General features: G+C 39.7%; 1 protein-coding gene across 14 annotated transcripts in view; it reads right to left on the bottom strand.

Annotated features, from left to right (window-relative positions):
- The window catches only part of PUM1 (pumilio RNA binding family member 1), a 132245-nt gene that overhangs the window by 18437 nt on the left and 97427 nt on the right, over positions 1-16381 (bottom strand). For 7 of the 14 annotated variants that reach the window (XM_055255644.2, XM_055255648.2, XM_055255667.2 and 4 more), the window contains 5 exons: positions 15729-16025; positions 14425-14661; positions 3581-3848; positions 2128-2257; positions 23-157 (listed from right to left, as the gene is read on the bottom strand). In XM_055255644.2, coding sequence (XP_055111619.2) covers positions 23-157; positions 2128-2257; positions 3581-3848; positions 14425-14661; positions 15729-16025 — 1067 coding nt within the window. The remainder of the gene's footprint in view (positions 1-22; positions 158-2127; positions 2258-3580; positions 3849-14424; positions 14662-15728; positions 16026-16381) is intronic. The other 7 variants (XM_055255650.2, XM_055255658.2, XM_063627941.1 and 4 more) reach the window with 4 other exon arrangements.

Raw genomic sequence — 16381 nt, 5'->3', positions numbered from 1 at the left:
AAAAGTTAAAGGGGAAACTTACAATTACCTGCTGGTCTGAAGGAATAAACTCAAGAGCTTTCTGGATAACACGGCAGCCATACATCTGTAGTGCCAATGACAGGACGTGGCCTCGAATCCGTTCTGCCAAAGCCAGCTTCTGTTCAAGACTGCCAAACTAGATACAATGTGTAGGGGAGCACCATTACTTAAGTAGAAGGAAATAAACCAGAGAAAGCAACGCATTCATTATTCCGCATCAACCACTGGCATAACCTCTTTTAGCCCTGATACCCGTGATTAACTAAACCTTTTATTTAAAGAGCCATTGTTTCTTCAAGCCAGTAGTTCTCGGTCTATAATTATGAGTAACCCTTTTTAATGTTAAGAAGTTTCTTGGATACCCGACAATAGTAGTTTCACTATTAATATGTGCTAAGCAAACACATAATTCCTCAAAGCTGTCATTAATTCATACTATTAAATGAATCCAGCCAGGTGCAGTGGCTCACACCTGTAAACCCAGCACTTTGGGAGGCCGAGGAGGGCGGATCACCTGAAGTCAGGAGTTTGAGACCAGCCTCGCCAACATGGCAAAATCCCGCTCTAAAAACACAAAAATTGGCCAGGCGTGGTGGCACGCTCCTGTAACCCCAGCTACTCCAGAGGCTGAGGCAGGAGAATCGCTTGAACCCAGGAGGCAGAGGTTACAGTGAGCTGAGATAGCGCCACTACACTCCAGCCTGCCCAATGGAGCGAGACTGTGTGTCAAAAAAAAAAAAAATCCATACACTCTTACTGCCAAAGCACACGTGGACACACTGTTTTGTAGTAGTATTCTACATCATTAAGAGAATTGATTTTTTTTTTCTCCTATTTACACAAGGTAACAGAGTTGGGAGGGGAAAAATTAGTAGAATCAAGAAGTAAGGCCACACGATGTTAAAATTCTACTTAGAATGATTTTCCATCCTTGGCTTTTTATTTTCATTTGAATCACATAATAGTGAGATTGGAGGAGACTTTATGAATTCTTAGCCCACCCAACCTCCTCATTCTCCCAAGGGAAACTAAGATCCAGAGAAGTTCTCAAGCTTGGTCCCAATCATATGGCTATAATCCATTGTACATTTTGCCACCCCAAGGTGCATCAGCCTCCAGAACTAGAGAGCTCAGTATTTTTATATATGTGACAAAATGGCAGTGCAAAGTCATTCTAAAATCAAAAATATAAAAGTCATGTTTAGATTGGTTTCTCAGTCAAAAGCTAAAGAATTCAGGGTGAAAAAACATAAGTCTTCATGAAAAAACTTGGGAAGGTAAAACTTGAGTAGGTCATTTTTTCATCTTCATACAAATCAAACAGGATGAGATGTTAAGACATTTACAAATTTGTTTTGTGGGAGGTAATGTGCAGAATTCCCGCATTTTCCTCCCCGTACCAGACTCCTCCTCCTCTCGAAGTTTTGTGCCATTCTGCAACTATAACTTAGGGTTACCAATACCAGATAATAAGGACTACAATGGTAAGCAAAAAAATCCCTGCCTCTCTGAAATTTTACTTTACTAGAGGAAAAAGACATTAACCTAACAATCTCATTCTTTCCAAAGACAATCATAAAACAAGTGAACATTATTCAAATTAACAGAAGTAAAATAAGAAATCCAGGCCAAACGATCAGCCAAGCAGCAGCATTTAACAATTCTTGTGCCCCTAGCTGATAATGACACACACTGGAGTTGGTGTCCAAAGACAATTCTCTAAGAACCTTAGAAAAATTTGTTTTTGGCAATATTTTATTGTGATCCTGCTAAAACTACTTTACAGGGATTATTTCCTCTTTAAGTGACATGTTTTGTGAAACTATTGTAACAATCTGAAATAATGTGCTGGGTCCTAAATGGGGACACCAGTTTTCAAAGCACATTTCCAAAACAGACTGGCATTATCTGCTTGGGTATTTAAACCATACAGAATAGATAGACTGCTGCTAATGAATTGGAAAAACACTAAAAAGCTCTTCAAAAAGACTACACACCCTTCATTCTGAGGACTGGAATGGGACTGCTATGCTTAAAAAGGCTAATGAAAATCAAAATGCTCTGCAGGTTCTCTTAAGTCAAAGGATAGAAAGAACAAAGGCTCACTTCAAAGAACTTCTGAATGACGTAATTTCCAAACACATCCACCATGAGTTGGTAGGCAGCCTGGAGGATTTCATTGAAGACGAGCTGGCGCTCAGCTGGTGTGGCACGCTCCAGTTTCAGCTGAATGAATCTGAAGTACAAAGTAAAATGGGCAATCACAGCACTGAAGGAAGACCTGGAGATATGTCAGTGTACCTCGGTTTATAGACTGCATCCGTTCTGAAACGCGTGTAAGTGAGCATGTGTACACTCATGCACACAATAAACCAAACTTTATTTGAAAGAATCACTTGAACTCCCTTGAAGAATTTTTAAATAGAGGAAGAAGGTCCTAACTTAATTGAGCTTTGAAAATTACATATAAATGTTGGTACATTTCATTCCAGCAGGGCATGCATACTGAATCTTATTTATGTGCAAGGTGGGAGGGAAGATGAAAGCGGCGGGGGGGCAGGGGTGCAGGAAGAGAGGAGGGGTGGAGGGAGACATAACACAACATGTACCCTACTTGACTTTTTTCCTTTAGAAACCAGCCTCACATCAATGAACTCAAAGCTTACAGTCCTCACTATATTCTTTAACTTATTTTCATATAAAACAGTATTCATCAGCTGCTCAGGAGGCTGAGGCAGGAGAATGGCATGAACCCGGGAGGCGGAGCTTGCAGTGAGCCGAGATTGCGCCACTGCACTCCAGCCTGGGCGACAGAGCGAGATTCCGTCTCAAAAAAACAAAACAAAACAAAACAAAAAAACAAACAAAACAGTATTCATTATCTTCTGAAGTAGTAACAGTCTGCCTTTTTTTGGTCTAAATGACCAGTATCAGGAAAATCATGTTGCCTCTGAATCTAGCCTATAGAATTCAGATATGAGAAATTGTGGCCCAGTAGCAAGCTGGCAGAACTTAAGGAGGAGGTAGCTTCTGTAGAAACTGTTTCACTGGACACAGCATCAGAGGAAGAAACAGAAACAGAAATGGGAAAGAAGGATGGGTGCTGTCACCATAATTATGCTCTGTCCCCAGGACCAGATTCGCCTTCTGTGAAGCCCACTGCAGCAGCCCAACAGGAAGGGGTAACCCAAACCGAATTCTGTCTTCTATAACAGTTTCTTCTCTCATCTCTACATAGACTGTCACTTCCACAGAGTGGAACAACAAAGAAAACTGGTAGAGCTGTCTTACTCCTAAGCAGCCTAGATCAAACTTGTATTTGAATAGCAACTCTTTGAGAGCAAAAGTCTTCATAATGCTTAAAGCAGCCAAAGTGTACGTATGCCTTTGTGTTCATGTTTGTTTCTTAAATCCCTACGAAATAATGTGATGCAAACTAAGAGGCAAGCTTTTAAAAAATTACTATATGGCAATTTATTTCAGTAGATACCCATCTGAGCCAAGACAGTTAAGGCATTAAAGTTGCGGGTACCTTAAAGTGCCAAAGCCAAGTACGCACCTGGACCCATGCTGGTCTTGGGAAAATTCCATTATATGTCCAGCAATCTCCCGCAGTTGTAAATTGGGATACCGGTTGTTTCGAAAATCTTCCAAAAGCCTGCTCCTGCCAGAAGGCATGACATCAGACATTCCATATCGCAAACGAGAGGAAGAGAAAAGAGTGCTGCTCGGGCTGAAGAGGCTGGAGGCGCTGCTTGCACTGCGGTACTTGGCTTCAGCCCCTGGAGCAGCAGAGATGTATCTTCCACTGCCGTTCGTGAGTCCTCCTGTTGGTTACAGAACAGGATAACTTAAGACCATTCTTGAGAAACTTCATTCAAGAGAGGAAAAAGCATTCCCACACCCGAAAGCCTGCACCATTTCTGATTTCTTCAATGCTGTTTTTGTGTTAAGACAATTCTATTAGCATCATGACTTTCATAGGTCAACTCAACAACCTGGAAGGAAACTTTTGCACAAAGATTGAGACGGGAATGCTTTTACTGTTGATGGTAGACTGCTATTAAGACTGCAGCAACAGTTAGCATGGCCCCTAGTAAATGAAATGAGGAAGAAATGTGCCTACCAGGTGAACCTAGCACCTGAGCACCAGCAATAAAAACTCAGAAAATGCAAAACACACTCAGACTTGAGTGGTTTCCCATTCTGAGATCTGTGGAGATTCCTTTCATTCTTGAATAAGCCCCATTTCCATCTGGAACCCACTCTAAAAAATCAGGCATCCAGATTGGTCCATTTTATACAGGGGACCCCATGAAAAAGCTTTCTTTAAAGGAATGATTTTGCCACTAAATAGAAGTGTGAAAATCACTAAGACATTCCAGGCCATGGATGAGACATAATGAGTACAAGACAGGAGATGCCTTAAAAACGAAAAATTTTCGAGTTTTCATTACAAATGAACAGCTCTTAACAATTTCTATTGTGACATAGCCTGAAATGACTGTAGTTTCAACAACCTTCATGACACTGATAATGCTGTTTTGACGGGTGACAAGGGAATAATTGTGAATCTCTATACAGATAAAATAAACATATGACCAAAAGGCATATAAAACGTATAGCAGGCCAGGCGTGGTGGCTGATGTCTGTAAACCCAACACTTTGGGAAGTCGAAGCAGGAGGATGGCTTGAGCCTAAGAGTTCAAGACCATCTCTAAAAAAATAAAAATAAAAAATTAGCTGGGTGTGGTGATACACACCTGTAGTTCTAACTACTTGGGATGTTGAGACAGGAAGATCACCTGAGCCCAGTAGGTCGAGGCTGCAGTGAGCCATGATTGCACCACTCCACTCCAGTCTGGGCAACAGAGCAAGACCTTGTCTCCAAAAAAAAAAAAAAAACACCGAAACAAAACAAAACAAAACAAAAAAACAGTATAGCAGCATAATAAATTACGAGTATTTTAAAATAACAAATAACGGTGGCTCACACCTGTAATCCCAGCACTTTGGGAGGCCGAGGCAGGCGGATCACAAGTTCGGGAGATCGAGACCGTCCTGGCAAACATGGTGAAACCCCGCCTCTACTAAAAAATACAAAAAAAAAAAGAAAAGAAAAATCAGCCAGGCCTGGTGGCAGGTGCCTGTAGTCCCAGCTACTTGGGAGGCTGAGGCAGGAGAATGGCGAACCTGGAAGGCAGAGCTTGCAGTGAGCCGAGATCGCGCCACTGCACTCCAGCCTGGGTGACAGAGCGAGACTCCGTCTTAAAAAAAAAAAACAAAAAAAAACACAGTTCTTAATTTTTAATTTTGATGCAATAGAAAAAAGATGCCAAGCCTTTCTGGGGTTGTTTCCCCCACCTCCTTTTAAACAAAAAGGTCAAAGTAGGTAAGAAATATTACATAAACCACAAAAAGTTTAGATGAATAACAATTAAAAATCCACGAGAAAAGTCATCCAACATTAACTACTTCTCAACTCTTCCAAGTCTTAATAAATGTCTGGTTTGGGGTTTAATGGTAGCCACAAAAAGATACCCAGGCTGGACTTCACAGAATTCCGGGGCCCAGCTTCAAAAGTCTGGGTCTCAATCAAAGGGATGAAACCAAAAGAAAATGACTCAATGCAGAAATTTGTAAAATATTTACTGTGTATTTCTCCTAAGCCCAATTCTATGTTAGAAGTTTTTCATATACACTTTCTATGGAATTCTCACTGACATTTTGGAAAAGGAGTTTGCAACTCCCATTTATGTAACAGAAAATTAAGCCCAGAGAGATGAAATGTTCATCCAAAGATACAAAACCCAAAATTGTCATGGCCAGAATTCAGAACAGGGCTCTTGACTCCAGGGTCAAGGCCCTTTCGGGGTCTGAAATTCATTTTCTGACTCAGTTTCATCATTTCCTTGTTCTACAGAACATTCTTGCCAAATTCCACAGTATTTCTGAATTCAGATGAAAAGTGATTTCTTTTTTTAAGGAAGAAAGGAGATTAATATGAAAAGAAAATAGCAGTCGTAAGACTGTGTATTTTTTTTGAGACAGAATCTTGCTCTATCGCCCAGGCTGGAGTGCAGTGGTGCAATCTCAGCTCACTGCAATCTCCACATCCCGGGTTGAAGCAATTCTCCCACCTCAGCCTTTCAAGTAGCTGGGACTACAGGCGTGTGCCACCACACCCGGCTAATTTTTGTACTTTTAGTAGAGATGGGGTTTCACCATGTTGGCCAGACTGCTCTCAAACTCCTGACCTCATGTGATCTGCCCATCTCAGCCTCCCAAAGTGCTGGGATTACAGGCATGAGCCACAGCACCCGGCCAAGACTGTTCTTTATTCCATTTCAGAAACAATTCTGTCTTACCTGTCTGAGGCTGGGGAGAAATGGGCAAAGAGGTGGTAACAGGGTAGGCTGGCAGGTATGGGGAAAGTGTGGCAATAGCAACAAACATGCCAAAGAAGAAGGTATGAGGCGAACACACAATGTTTTGAAAACAATTTAAAGGGATTTTAAGAAACTGGTCACTGACCAAAATGGAAGGTAAATTATAAAGGAGCCAGGTCCTTGGTGACGATGTTTAATGATGAGACAAACCAACCTTGAACACTGCCCTACCACTATACTTCCAGTTATAAAAACCAATAAATGCGCTTATTGTTTAAGCCACTCTGTTGGATGTTCTGTTATTACGCGCAAAAACATAATGACTAATCCACACACAGGACTGGACTGAATAATAGTTAATATGCCTACAAAAATGGTTAATACATTTACCATGAAGTTTTGATTTTTGGCTCATCTCCTTAGATGTCAGACAAGTATGTACTACAAGGACATTCACGCACACACACATACACACAGCTTTTATTACTAAGAAATGTAGACATCTCTGAAGAGAAATTTTCCCAGGTACTAAATTATAAATGGCAATGGCAAACTGACAGTTCACAGACATATTTTGTTTGAGCCAAGTAGTACTTCTTTCAACATTAAGCTAATGCTTAAATTTTTGCTCTGAATTGTAATTATCTTGTTTTTGAAAAAAACGCGTGACAAATAGTAAATATTTGACCATCAGTAAGTATTTGTTGACTGAATCTCATTTAGATGGCGAATGCCCAAATGTGCTTTCTGATTCACAACAGTCTGAATACCAACATGTACTTGCGCCCAAACCACTACAGCTCTGGGGGTTTGGGTGCAACACTCTGGAAGTGTTTACATTTGCAACTGTTTTAAAAGAAACATTTCTCATAAGGCTTCAAAGGGACAGTGGTGGATTTCATAGGAGTGTGTCCTATGACAACTTTCCATAGACAGTAAGGGCTTAAATGTTTTATTTAAATTAATAAGTGCTTCAGCTATTTTGCATAATTGTATATAAGGGATTTCTGCCAGTGGTCATGTAGTATGTTATGCCCTTGCTACGTGGAATGTTCTCATTTACTTTTTTTTTGTACTCATAGATCTAACAGATGCCTAATGGGCAAAGCCCTGCCTTCCTACTTTTAAAGAAAAATTCCCATGGTCCCCAATATCTAGTTCTGTGTTTAATACAACCAGAAGCAACAATGTTTATCAAAATGTTTTAAAAATAAGTTCTCTCCAATTCATTCTCCAACACAACACCAAGGTAGCTCTAAATTAAATAACCCTGAAAACTGATCATCTTGGTGCATGATTAATAAGAAGTCCAAAATAGGTTAATTGTCACATGGTTGGTTTTACGGCTGATAAGTCTCCTTCAGAGAACCAAGTGAGAAATCACAAAATATTCATTTCAATTCAGAATGGGGAAATACCTAAACACATACATAACTACTGCTTACTGACCAGTAACTTAGAAACTTCTCCTTCAGTTCAAGCAAGGACAGAGAAAGGTATTTTGTGTTTGAGCTGTGCTTTTCCTAAAAAACTAAAAGGCACATAAAACCCTGAAGATACAGGACAGAAAGAATACATTTTAAGAAGATAATACTTCTATCATGATAATAAAACTAAATGCTTTTTAGTTTAGAACTAAGTTTAGAACTAAATTGAAATTTAGTTATAAATGCTTTCATTCTTTTGCCCTGGACAGCTTTTGAACTTTTGAGCTCATTTTTACTATTATATATTCCATTTCTGAAGTAACGAACAACCACAACACTTTTCTTCCAGGGCAAATGAAAAGCCTGGGTGCCGTCAACAAAAAACTATACCTGCTACCCACTGATATTTAAGAGTTTTTAAATGATACAGCCTGGGGACTGTGCAAAAAACTATAAGCATGGAGAAGCATTCTAAGAAGTAAGGGGAGAGAAAGGGGGGAGTAGGATAAAGAGATCTATGGGTAGGCAGGGCATGAAACCACTACAGTCAGTCTTTGGGGACACTCATATCCACATCCCTTACTTTTTTTCTCTTTGAGATGGGAAGTAGAATTTACTAGAGATGGGATGGATGTTCAGTTATAGGTGAGAGTTTAAGGTTTTCTATGTAACCCACATATAAACCACAAATGACAGTTACAGATCTAGTTGTTAAGAAAATTCATATTTATTAACTATGATTAATAATACTGTTAAATTGAGACATGTAACACATAAGTCAAACAAAATAAATACCTGCGACATCTGCCTTGTTCAGGGTCACAACATATTTTATATGTACACATTCATGGGTATATATGCATGTATGGGGAAGATGGGAGAGGAAGATTGAGAGAGATTTCACTTATTAAAATAGTCCATTTTATGCTAACAAATTTGGCATTTTAGATGAAATGGACAAATTCCTAGAAGATCACAAATTATCAAAACTGACTCAAGAAGAAATAAAAATCTGAACCTATAAGACCTATAAGATGTAAAGAAGTGGGGTAAGTAAAAATCTTACTACAAATAAATGCCCAGGCTAAGACTGGCTTACCTGGTCAAGTTTATCAAATGTTTAAAGAAATAATGCTAATACTCCACAAACTCTTCCAGAAAATAGAGAGGGACGGTACACTTCGAAGTTCATGCTATGAGGTCAATATCACCCTGACACCAAGCCACAACACACACCTCATGAGAAAGAAAAACACACAACCTTCATTAACACAGATTCAAAAATCCTCAACAAAAATACGAACATACCAAATCGAATATGACCAAAGTAAGATGTATATCTGGAATGCAGAGTTGGATTAATATCTGAAAATCAATTAATGTAACATACCACATTCACAGACTACAGGATAAAGGCCACATGATCGTCAGTTAAGATGTATATCTGGAATGCAGGATTGGATTAATATCTGAAAATCAATTAATGTAACACACCACATTCACAGAATACAGGATAAAAGCCACATGATCATCAATTAATGCAGAAAAAATGGCTGGGCGAGATGGCTCACACCTGTAATCCCAGCACTTTGGGAGGCCAGGGCAGGCAGATCATGAGATCAGCAGATCGAGACCATCCTGGCTAACACTGTGAAACCCCATCTCTACTAAAAATACAAAAAATTAGCTGGGCGTGGTGGCGGGTGCCTACAGTCCCAGCTACTCGGGAGGCTGAGGCAGGAGAATGGCGTGAACCCAGGGGGCAGAGGTTGCAGTGAGCTGAGATTGCACCATTGCACTATAGCCTAGGCAGCAGACCAAGACTCCATCTCAAAAAAACAAACAAAAAAAAGCATAAAAAACAGTTGACAAAAACTAAAACCCATTTGCAACAAAAACTCTCAATAAACTTAGGCTAGAAGGAAATTTTCTCAACCTAATAAAGGGCATCTACTAAAAACCCACTGTGGTTATGCTTAATGGTAAAAGACAAATGGTTTACCCCCACCCCCCGCCAAGATCAGGGACAAGGGAAGGATGTGTGCTCTTATTTCTTCCATCTAACACTGTCCAGGTTGAGTGCCCTTTATCCAAAGTGCTTGGGACCAGAAGTGTCTCAGATTTCAAAGTCTTTCAGATTTTGGAATACTTGCATTATATTTACCAGCTGAGCATCCTAATATGAAAATAAAAAATTCTAAATGCTCCAATGAGCATTTCCTCTGAGCTTTGTTAACTTTCAACAAAGACTTTGTTGATGCTCAAAAAAGTTTTGGGTTTTGCAGCATTTCAGATTTTTGATTTGGGATTCTCAACCTGTACTGGAGGTTCTACACAGTGCAATCAGACAAGAAAAAGAAAAGTCAGATTGGAAAATGGCTTTTATTCTTAGATGATATGATCTTATATGTAGAAAATCCTACAGAATCCACCCAAAAACCATTAGAACTACTAATAAACAACTACAGCGAGGCCACAGTATACAAGATCAATATACAAAAACCAATTGTATTTCTATAAGCAAGCAATAGTCTATCAAAAGATAAAACCAGAACACAATTCTATTTGTAATAGCATCAAAAACATATGCAATTAGGAATAAATTTAACAGAAGCAGTGCAAGACCTGTACACCAAAATTATAAAGGAAAATGGTTCTAGGACAACTAGAAATGCATGTGCAAAAAGATGAACCCTGACTTGACACCCAAAATTAACTCAAAATGGATCACAGGCTTACATTTAAAACAATAAATGTTTTTCGAGCAAAACATGAGAAAATATTCCCCCAAGAGTTTGAGTTAGGCAAATATTTCTTCGATATTATTCCAAAACCAAGATAAATTGGACCTCATCAAAATAAAAAACTACTGCATTTTAAAAGACAACATTTTAAAAATGAAAAAAAAAAAAAAAAAAAGGGGGGGGGGGGGGACCAGCCTGGCCAACATGGTAAAACCCCATCTCTACTAAAAATAAAAAATTAGCTGGGCATGGTGGCACGTGCCTGTAATCCCAGCTACTCGGGAGGCTGAGGCAGGGGAATCACTTGAACCGGGAGGCAGAAGTTGGAGTGAGCTGAGATCACGCCACTGCATTCCAACGTGGGCCACAGAGTGAAACTCCATCTCAAAAAAATAAATAAAATAAAATAAAATAAAGAAAAAAAGGACCCAGGAACAGTAGCTCACACCTGTAATCCTAGTGCTTTGAGAGGCCAAAGCAAGAGGATCACTGGAGGCCTGGAGTTCAAGACCACCCTGACCAACATAGCAAGACTTAGTTTCTACAAAAAAAAATTTATTTTAATTAGCCAGGTGTGGTGGTGTGTGCTTATAGTACCAGCTACTTGGGAAGCTGGGGTGGAAAGATCCTTTGAGCCCAGGAGTTTGAGGTCACAGTGAGCTATGATAGCACCACTGCATTCCAGTCTGGGCAACAGAGCAAGACCCTGTCCCAAACAATAAAAACGGGGGGAAATAGAACTCAAAAAGGTTTGTTTTTAGTTTGAACTTTAAACAATCAGTAATGAAAAACCATGCCACTCAATAAGTGATTTTTTAAAAAATAATAGGAAAAATTACTAAACAGGTCACTGATTTTGTTAGAAGATACTAACACATATCTGCCTACTGGGACAAAGTGTAAAAAAGACAAGATGGGAAAAAGATCCACACGAGATATAGGCTGGTAAGTGCATTCAAACACTAGCTTTGTGGTTGGTATCATTAGCAATGTTAACTAAGCCACGCTGAGTTTTAAGGGGTGAAGTGTTCTTCTGAGTATTCAACACAATGAATATAAAATGCTTAGTATGGCTGCTCATCACTGCTGATGGCTGGTGGCAGCAGTGAAGTAGTATTAACAAGAGAAACTATATTAGGTGTGGGCCAGAAAGAAATGTTAAGTTTCTGATACTAAAATGTCCTTAAGGCCTCTGTATGGAGGTTGTTAGAAACCAAGTAGCACACCTCCACTTTCTCAAGGAAACAGACTGAGCTGAGGCAAAGCTGTACGGAGACAAAGAGTTCCTCAGGAATGGTATGTACGAAACATGCACTACACACAACAGAATCCAATGCAAATGTACACTAAGAAACCGCTTGAACAAGGTGAATGTTTCCAAGTTATGTTAAACATAAAACTAGGCAGGCAACAAGTCATTTGACAAGAAATAACTCACACTAATAGTTATTTCCTTCTTCACAGGGAAAACAAAAATTAAGAGGTAGTATTACATTAAATTGCTGACACTTTAGAAAGAGCAAAGGTATCATGCATGAAAGTAGTATTTTTGGCTCCATTTCCACACACCAAGGAACCACAGCGTTTTATTTTATTTTGAGACAGGGTCTTACTCTGTTGCTCAGGCTGGGGCGCAGTGGCACGATCACAGCTCACTGCAGCCTGTCTCCCGGGTTCAAGCAATTCTCCCACCTCAGCCTCCCAAGCGGTTGGGACTACAGGCATGCGCCACCATGTCTGGCTAATTTTTGTATTTTTTGGTAGAGGCGGGGTTTCACTATGTTGGCCAGGCTGGTCTTGAACTCCTGACCTCAAGTGATCTGCCCACCTCGGCCTCCCAAAGTGCTGGGATTACAGATGTGAGCCATCGTGCCTGGCCCATCTATTTTTATAAATAAAGTTTTATTAGAATATAGCCACATATTCACTCATTTACATTTTGTCTGTGGTTGCTTTCACACTTCAACAGCAGAGTTGAATATTCACTACAGACACCATCTGGCCTATAAAACCTAAAACATTTACTATCTGGCTCTTTATGAAAAAAAACTTAGCAGGTTCAGTTTATTTAGTACGTAGTACAGGATGACATAGTTCACATGTTTTTAAACCAAGAAATTAAAAGATACATATTTCTGGATTTGATAATGGACTGGTTCAAGATATTCTGAGTATATCGTGTAAGAGGATATACAGTGAAACTGCATGCTTTGGAGTCGAAAAGGCTTGATTCTAAATCTGTTCGAATCTGAGATGACACAGGCTAGGCAAGATATTTAAGTCCTGAGACACGAAATAATACCTATACCTTCCAGTGTCGTATGTACAGGACCCAAAACCATTAACACCAGCAGGTAAATGCCAGGTCAATGAACATTAGTTCCTTCCTTCCAGCAACGTATCAAACTGGGAGTTTGACATCCCTCTCCGGATTTTGCATTAACCCCCAGTCTTTAAAGCCAGGCATTGTGTCATTAGGAAACACTGTTGTGCAATGTACCCCACCCCATCCCCGTCTACCTATTATGGACCTACTAATCAGGAATGTCACAGTAACTTTTATAAAGTGATGTTCATATATAACCTGAGAAAACAGTTCTACAACTAAAGTTCTTTCTGTATAAAACTTCAGGATATGCACACACATGCCAATGTGTATATATAAACATAGTTTTGACTTGAAACTCGCCTCTTTCAAACTCAAAGCTATCACTCTTAGGTCTAGAATAATAAGTCTATTACCGTACCCACTTCAGACTTCTCTTGAACCCTATAAATCACTTTCTAGTCTGCCTATCCAAACGAAGGCATCCTGTTTGTTTTTGGTCAAGTTCTCACTTCTGAGTCCATGAAGCCACTTTTAATCTTGCTGGTTAAAAACAGAATCTTCTTGGTAAAGTGGCCACACGTGCTGATTTGCCCAGGACAGTCCTGATTTAGGCCTATCATCACCAAGTAATTATTCATAGCACCCCCTTCCACTCACAAAAGTGTTCTGGTTTGCATGATACATTATATGGTGACTCTACATCTAGGACTCAATTTTCCCCATCTAGCAAATAAATCAGTACTTCAAACTTAATACATAACTGCGGGAGAGGAGTATGCACCATGCTTCAGATGAGACAACATCTCCCATGCCCTGAAAGATTTAGAGATTTGCCACCAAAAAAAAAAGGTAATATAATTTTCTTTTCATTCTTACAGCCTGCTGCTTGGGATCCTCTTTTTCTCTCCCTATTTTCTAGAATCTAGATGGTAATATTTTAAAATCCATGCATAAAACAACCTAAATATTTAACAGGGAAATATACATCTCCTCATTAGCATACTATATGGTTTGAGAGTTTATATTTACAAATATTTTAAAATATGGCAAAATTTTAAAAATAAAATGCTTTTTGTGAAAAAGCAAGATATTATATGTACATATAGCAGAGGGGAAATTTTGAAAAGAAATAAGGCAAAATATTAATTGTGGTGGTATTTCAGGTGGTGATACTAGGTGATTAAATTCTGTCTCTGTGTTTCCCAGCGTCACTGAAATGAACCTGTGTTTATATTGTTTACAATGAAATACTCTCACAGGTAGCCAAAGAATAAAATGTTCATACTAAAGCTAACTGAATATACAGGGAATGTACCCAAACTATAATAAAGCCAAAACTGCTATACTATCTATAGGTACAGCCTGAATAACATGAGGTATTTACGGAAGGCACAGAACACCCAGGACACTTCTAGTATAAAGGGACTGTCCTTTGCTTATGCAAAGTTCTTGTAATGTCATCGGTGGCAAGAGAGTTCTAGAGTTCAAGGTGGTGTTAGAGTAATGGTTCTTACCCAGGTTTAAGCTTGAAGAGGATCCATGTGAAGAGAGGGAAGGAGGTGGTGTCTGTGAATGTCCTGGTCCCTGACTAGGGAGAGGCATGCCCACGGGTCCAGGAGAGGAGGAAAAGCTAAGGCCGTTATAAAAACTGTGTCCAATGGGGGTCAAGCTGCTCGATGTCCTCTTATAAAGGTCACTGCTGCCAGTCAGGGAGTCACGGCGGGAGCCACTGCCAGTGTTGGAGTTTGCAACTAAAATGGAATTAAAACAATGCAGATAAGAACAGGCCTGTTCTTCGAAGAACAAGCCCAGTGACCTGTTCCTAACACTTTGATCCAGACTCCTTACCACCGCAAATTTGTCAGCAGAGACAGCCTAACTGTTAATGTAGCAGTACTGGGGGCAGGTAAGTAATAAAGAGGACATGGCTCAGGTTAACATGACCATCAAACGTATCAAATTTACCTTCCTATGGTGCATATTCTAGGATAAGGGAGGGTTAAAAAGCTCTGACGGCCACATGAACTATGGAAAAGGTGGAAGAAAATGGACTAGAAGAATGCCTTTCCTCAACTGAAAAGGTTCAAGTAGAAAAATGGGATACAGAAAAAAGATTTGTAAATGGGGTACTGCCCCACTACACAAGACTTCTATATGAAAGCCTGTTTTCTCAGTGGGTTCAGTCGAGAGTTAATGCTGCCCTCAATTCCAATTAAGATACTTTCTTTCACACATGCCCTTCTATTTAGGGATCACTTTTGTTTGTTTGTTTTTTATAATCTCTGCAATTATCCCATTATTCACCATACTACACTCCTGCTTTTTTCGTCAAAACATTAAAAATATCTTGGTCTAATATCCTTCCTCCTAATTTTCCACATGTCTACCTCAAATTCCACTCAAAAGACTGAAGAAAACTTGTAACTCTTTAAGGCCTGCAGGCCAAGAACTCGGCTCAAGTCTCAATTGTGGAGTATTTCAGCTCTGCTATCTTTAGTAAGTCCTCCTCCCTCAGTTTTTGATACCAATTTCTATAGTTCCCTCAATATTTTTCCAAAATACAGCAAAAATCTTCCCTAGATTTCAAATCCCTGAAAGAAACTGATTAAGTAAGTAGCCACATGAGCATGGATTGAAATAGGTCCCATCTGTATAACCTGATTTCAATACTCTATCATCTCACAGATTATGTGGGATGGCTGAATTCCCACAAGGCTTGGTCCAGATCTGCCTGTGGTTCCATGCATTGCCAGTATTCCAGAAGGATTGTAAAAATAATTAAAATTCAGTCTTAAGAGCATATCAGTCTAATTTCTACCTGCTGTTCCAAACCCTCCAAGGGCAGATCCCAGGGTGGCGCCGAGAGAACTGCTACTTCCGAATCCCAAGGATGTGTTGGCAGGCTGGGCAGAGCCCTGGGAGAAGAGGGAGCTGCTCTGTGAATTGCTGTTCAGAGAGTTGTTGCCGTAGAAAGAACTGGATGCCAGGTTGTTATTGGGCTGCTGCTGAGGCTGGGGCTGAGGCTGCTGTGTTCCTAAAGGGCGAAATGGTCCGTTTGTTGCTCCAGCAAGACCACCGGCTGCTCCATTTGCTGAAGCTGCGGCTGCTGCAACAGCTGTGAAGAAGAAAGCAAACCGTTTGGCTATGAAAGTGGCAGGCCACATTTCCAAACCACATTTTTATCTTTTTTCAAAAAATCTTTTAATGCTGCCTATCTTTTCAAAACAGACACAAACCATACAAATCCGTCTTTGATCCCTTCGTACGAAGCTTCTATTTTCTGTTTTCTACTTTCAATTTGAACTCAAAATACCACTAGAACAAGTTCACTATGCTGGTAGCTTTCAAGAGTCTGTAGATTAAAGGGGGTATAAACATCAAATGTATCCATTAAATACAACTACTTTCTAAAATCTTAAATTCCATAAATATCTATGTTGAGGGTTTCTTCTAGAACCATGTAATGCATAT

Source organism: Symphalangus syndactylus, chromosome 12, assembly GCF_028878055.3.
Source record: "Symphalangus syndactylus isolate Jambi chromosome 12, NHGRI_mSymSyn1-v2.1_pri, whole genome shotgun sequence".
Classification (NCBI taxonomy): Eukaryota; Metazoa; Chordata; class Mammalia; order Primates; family Hylobatidae; genus Symphalangus; species Symphalangus syndactylus.
The sequence above is the reverse complement of the archived record's forward strand: the minus strand, read 5'-3'. Positions and strand labels throughout refer to the sequence as shown.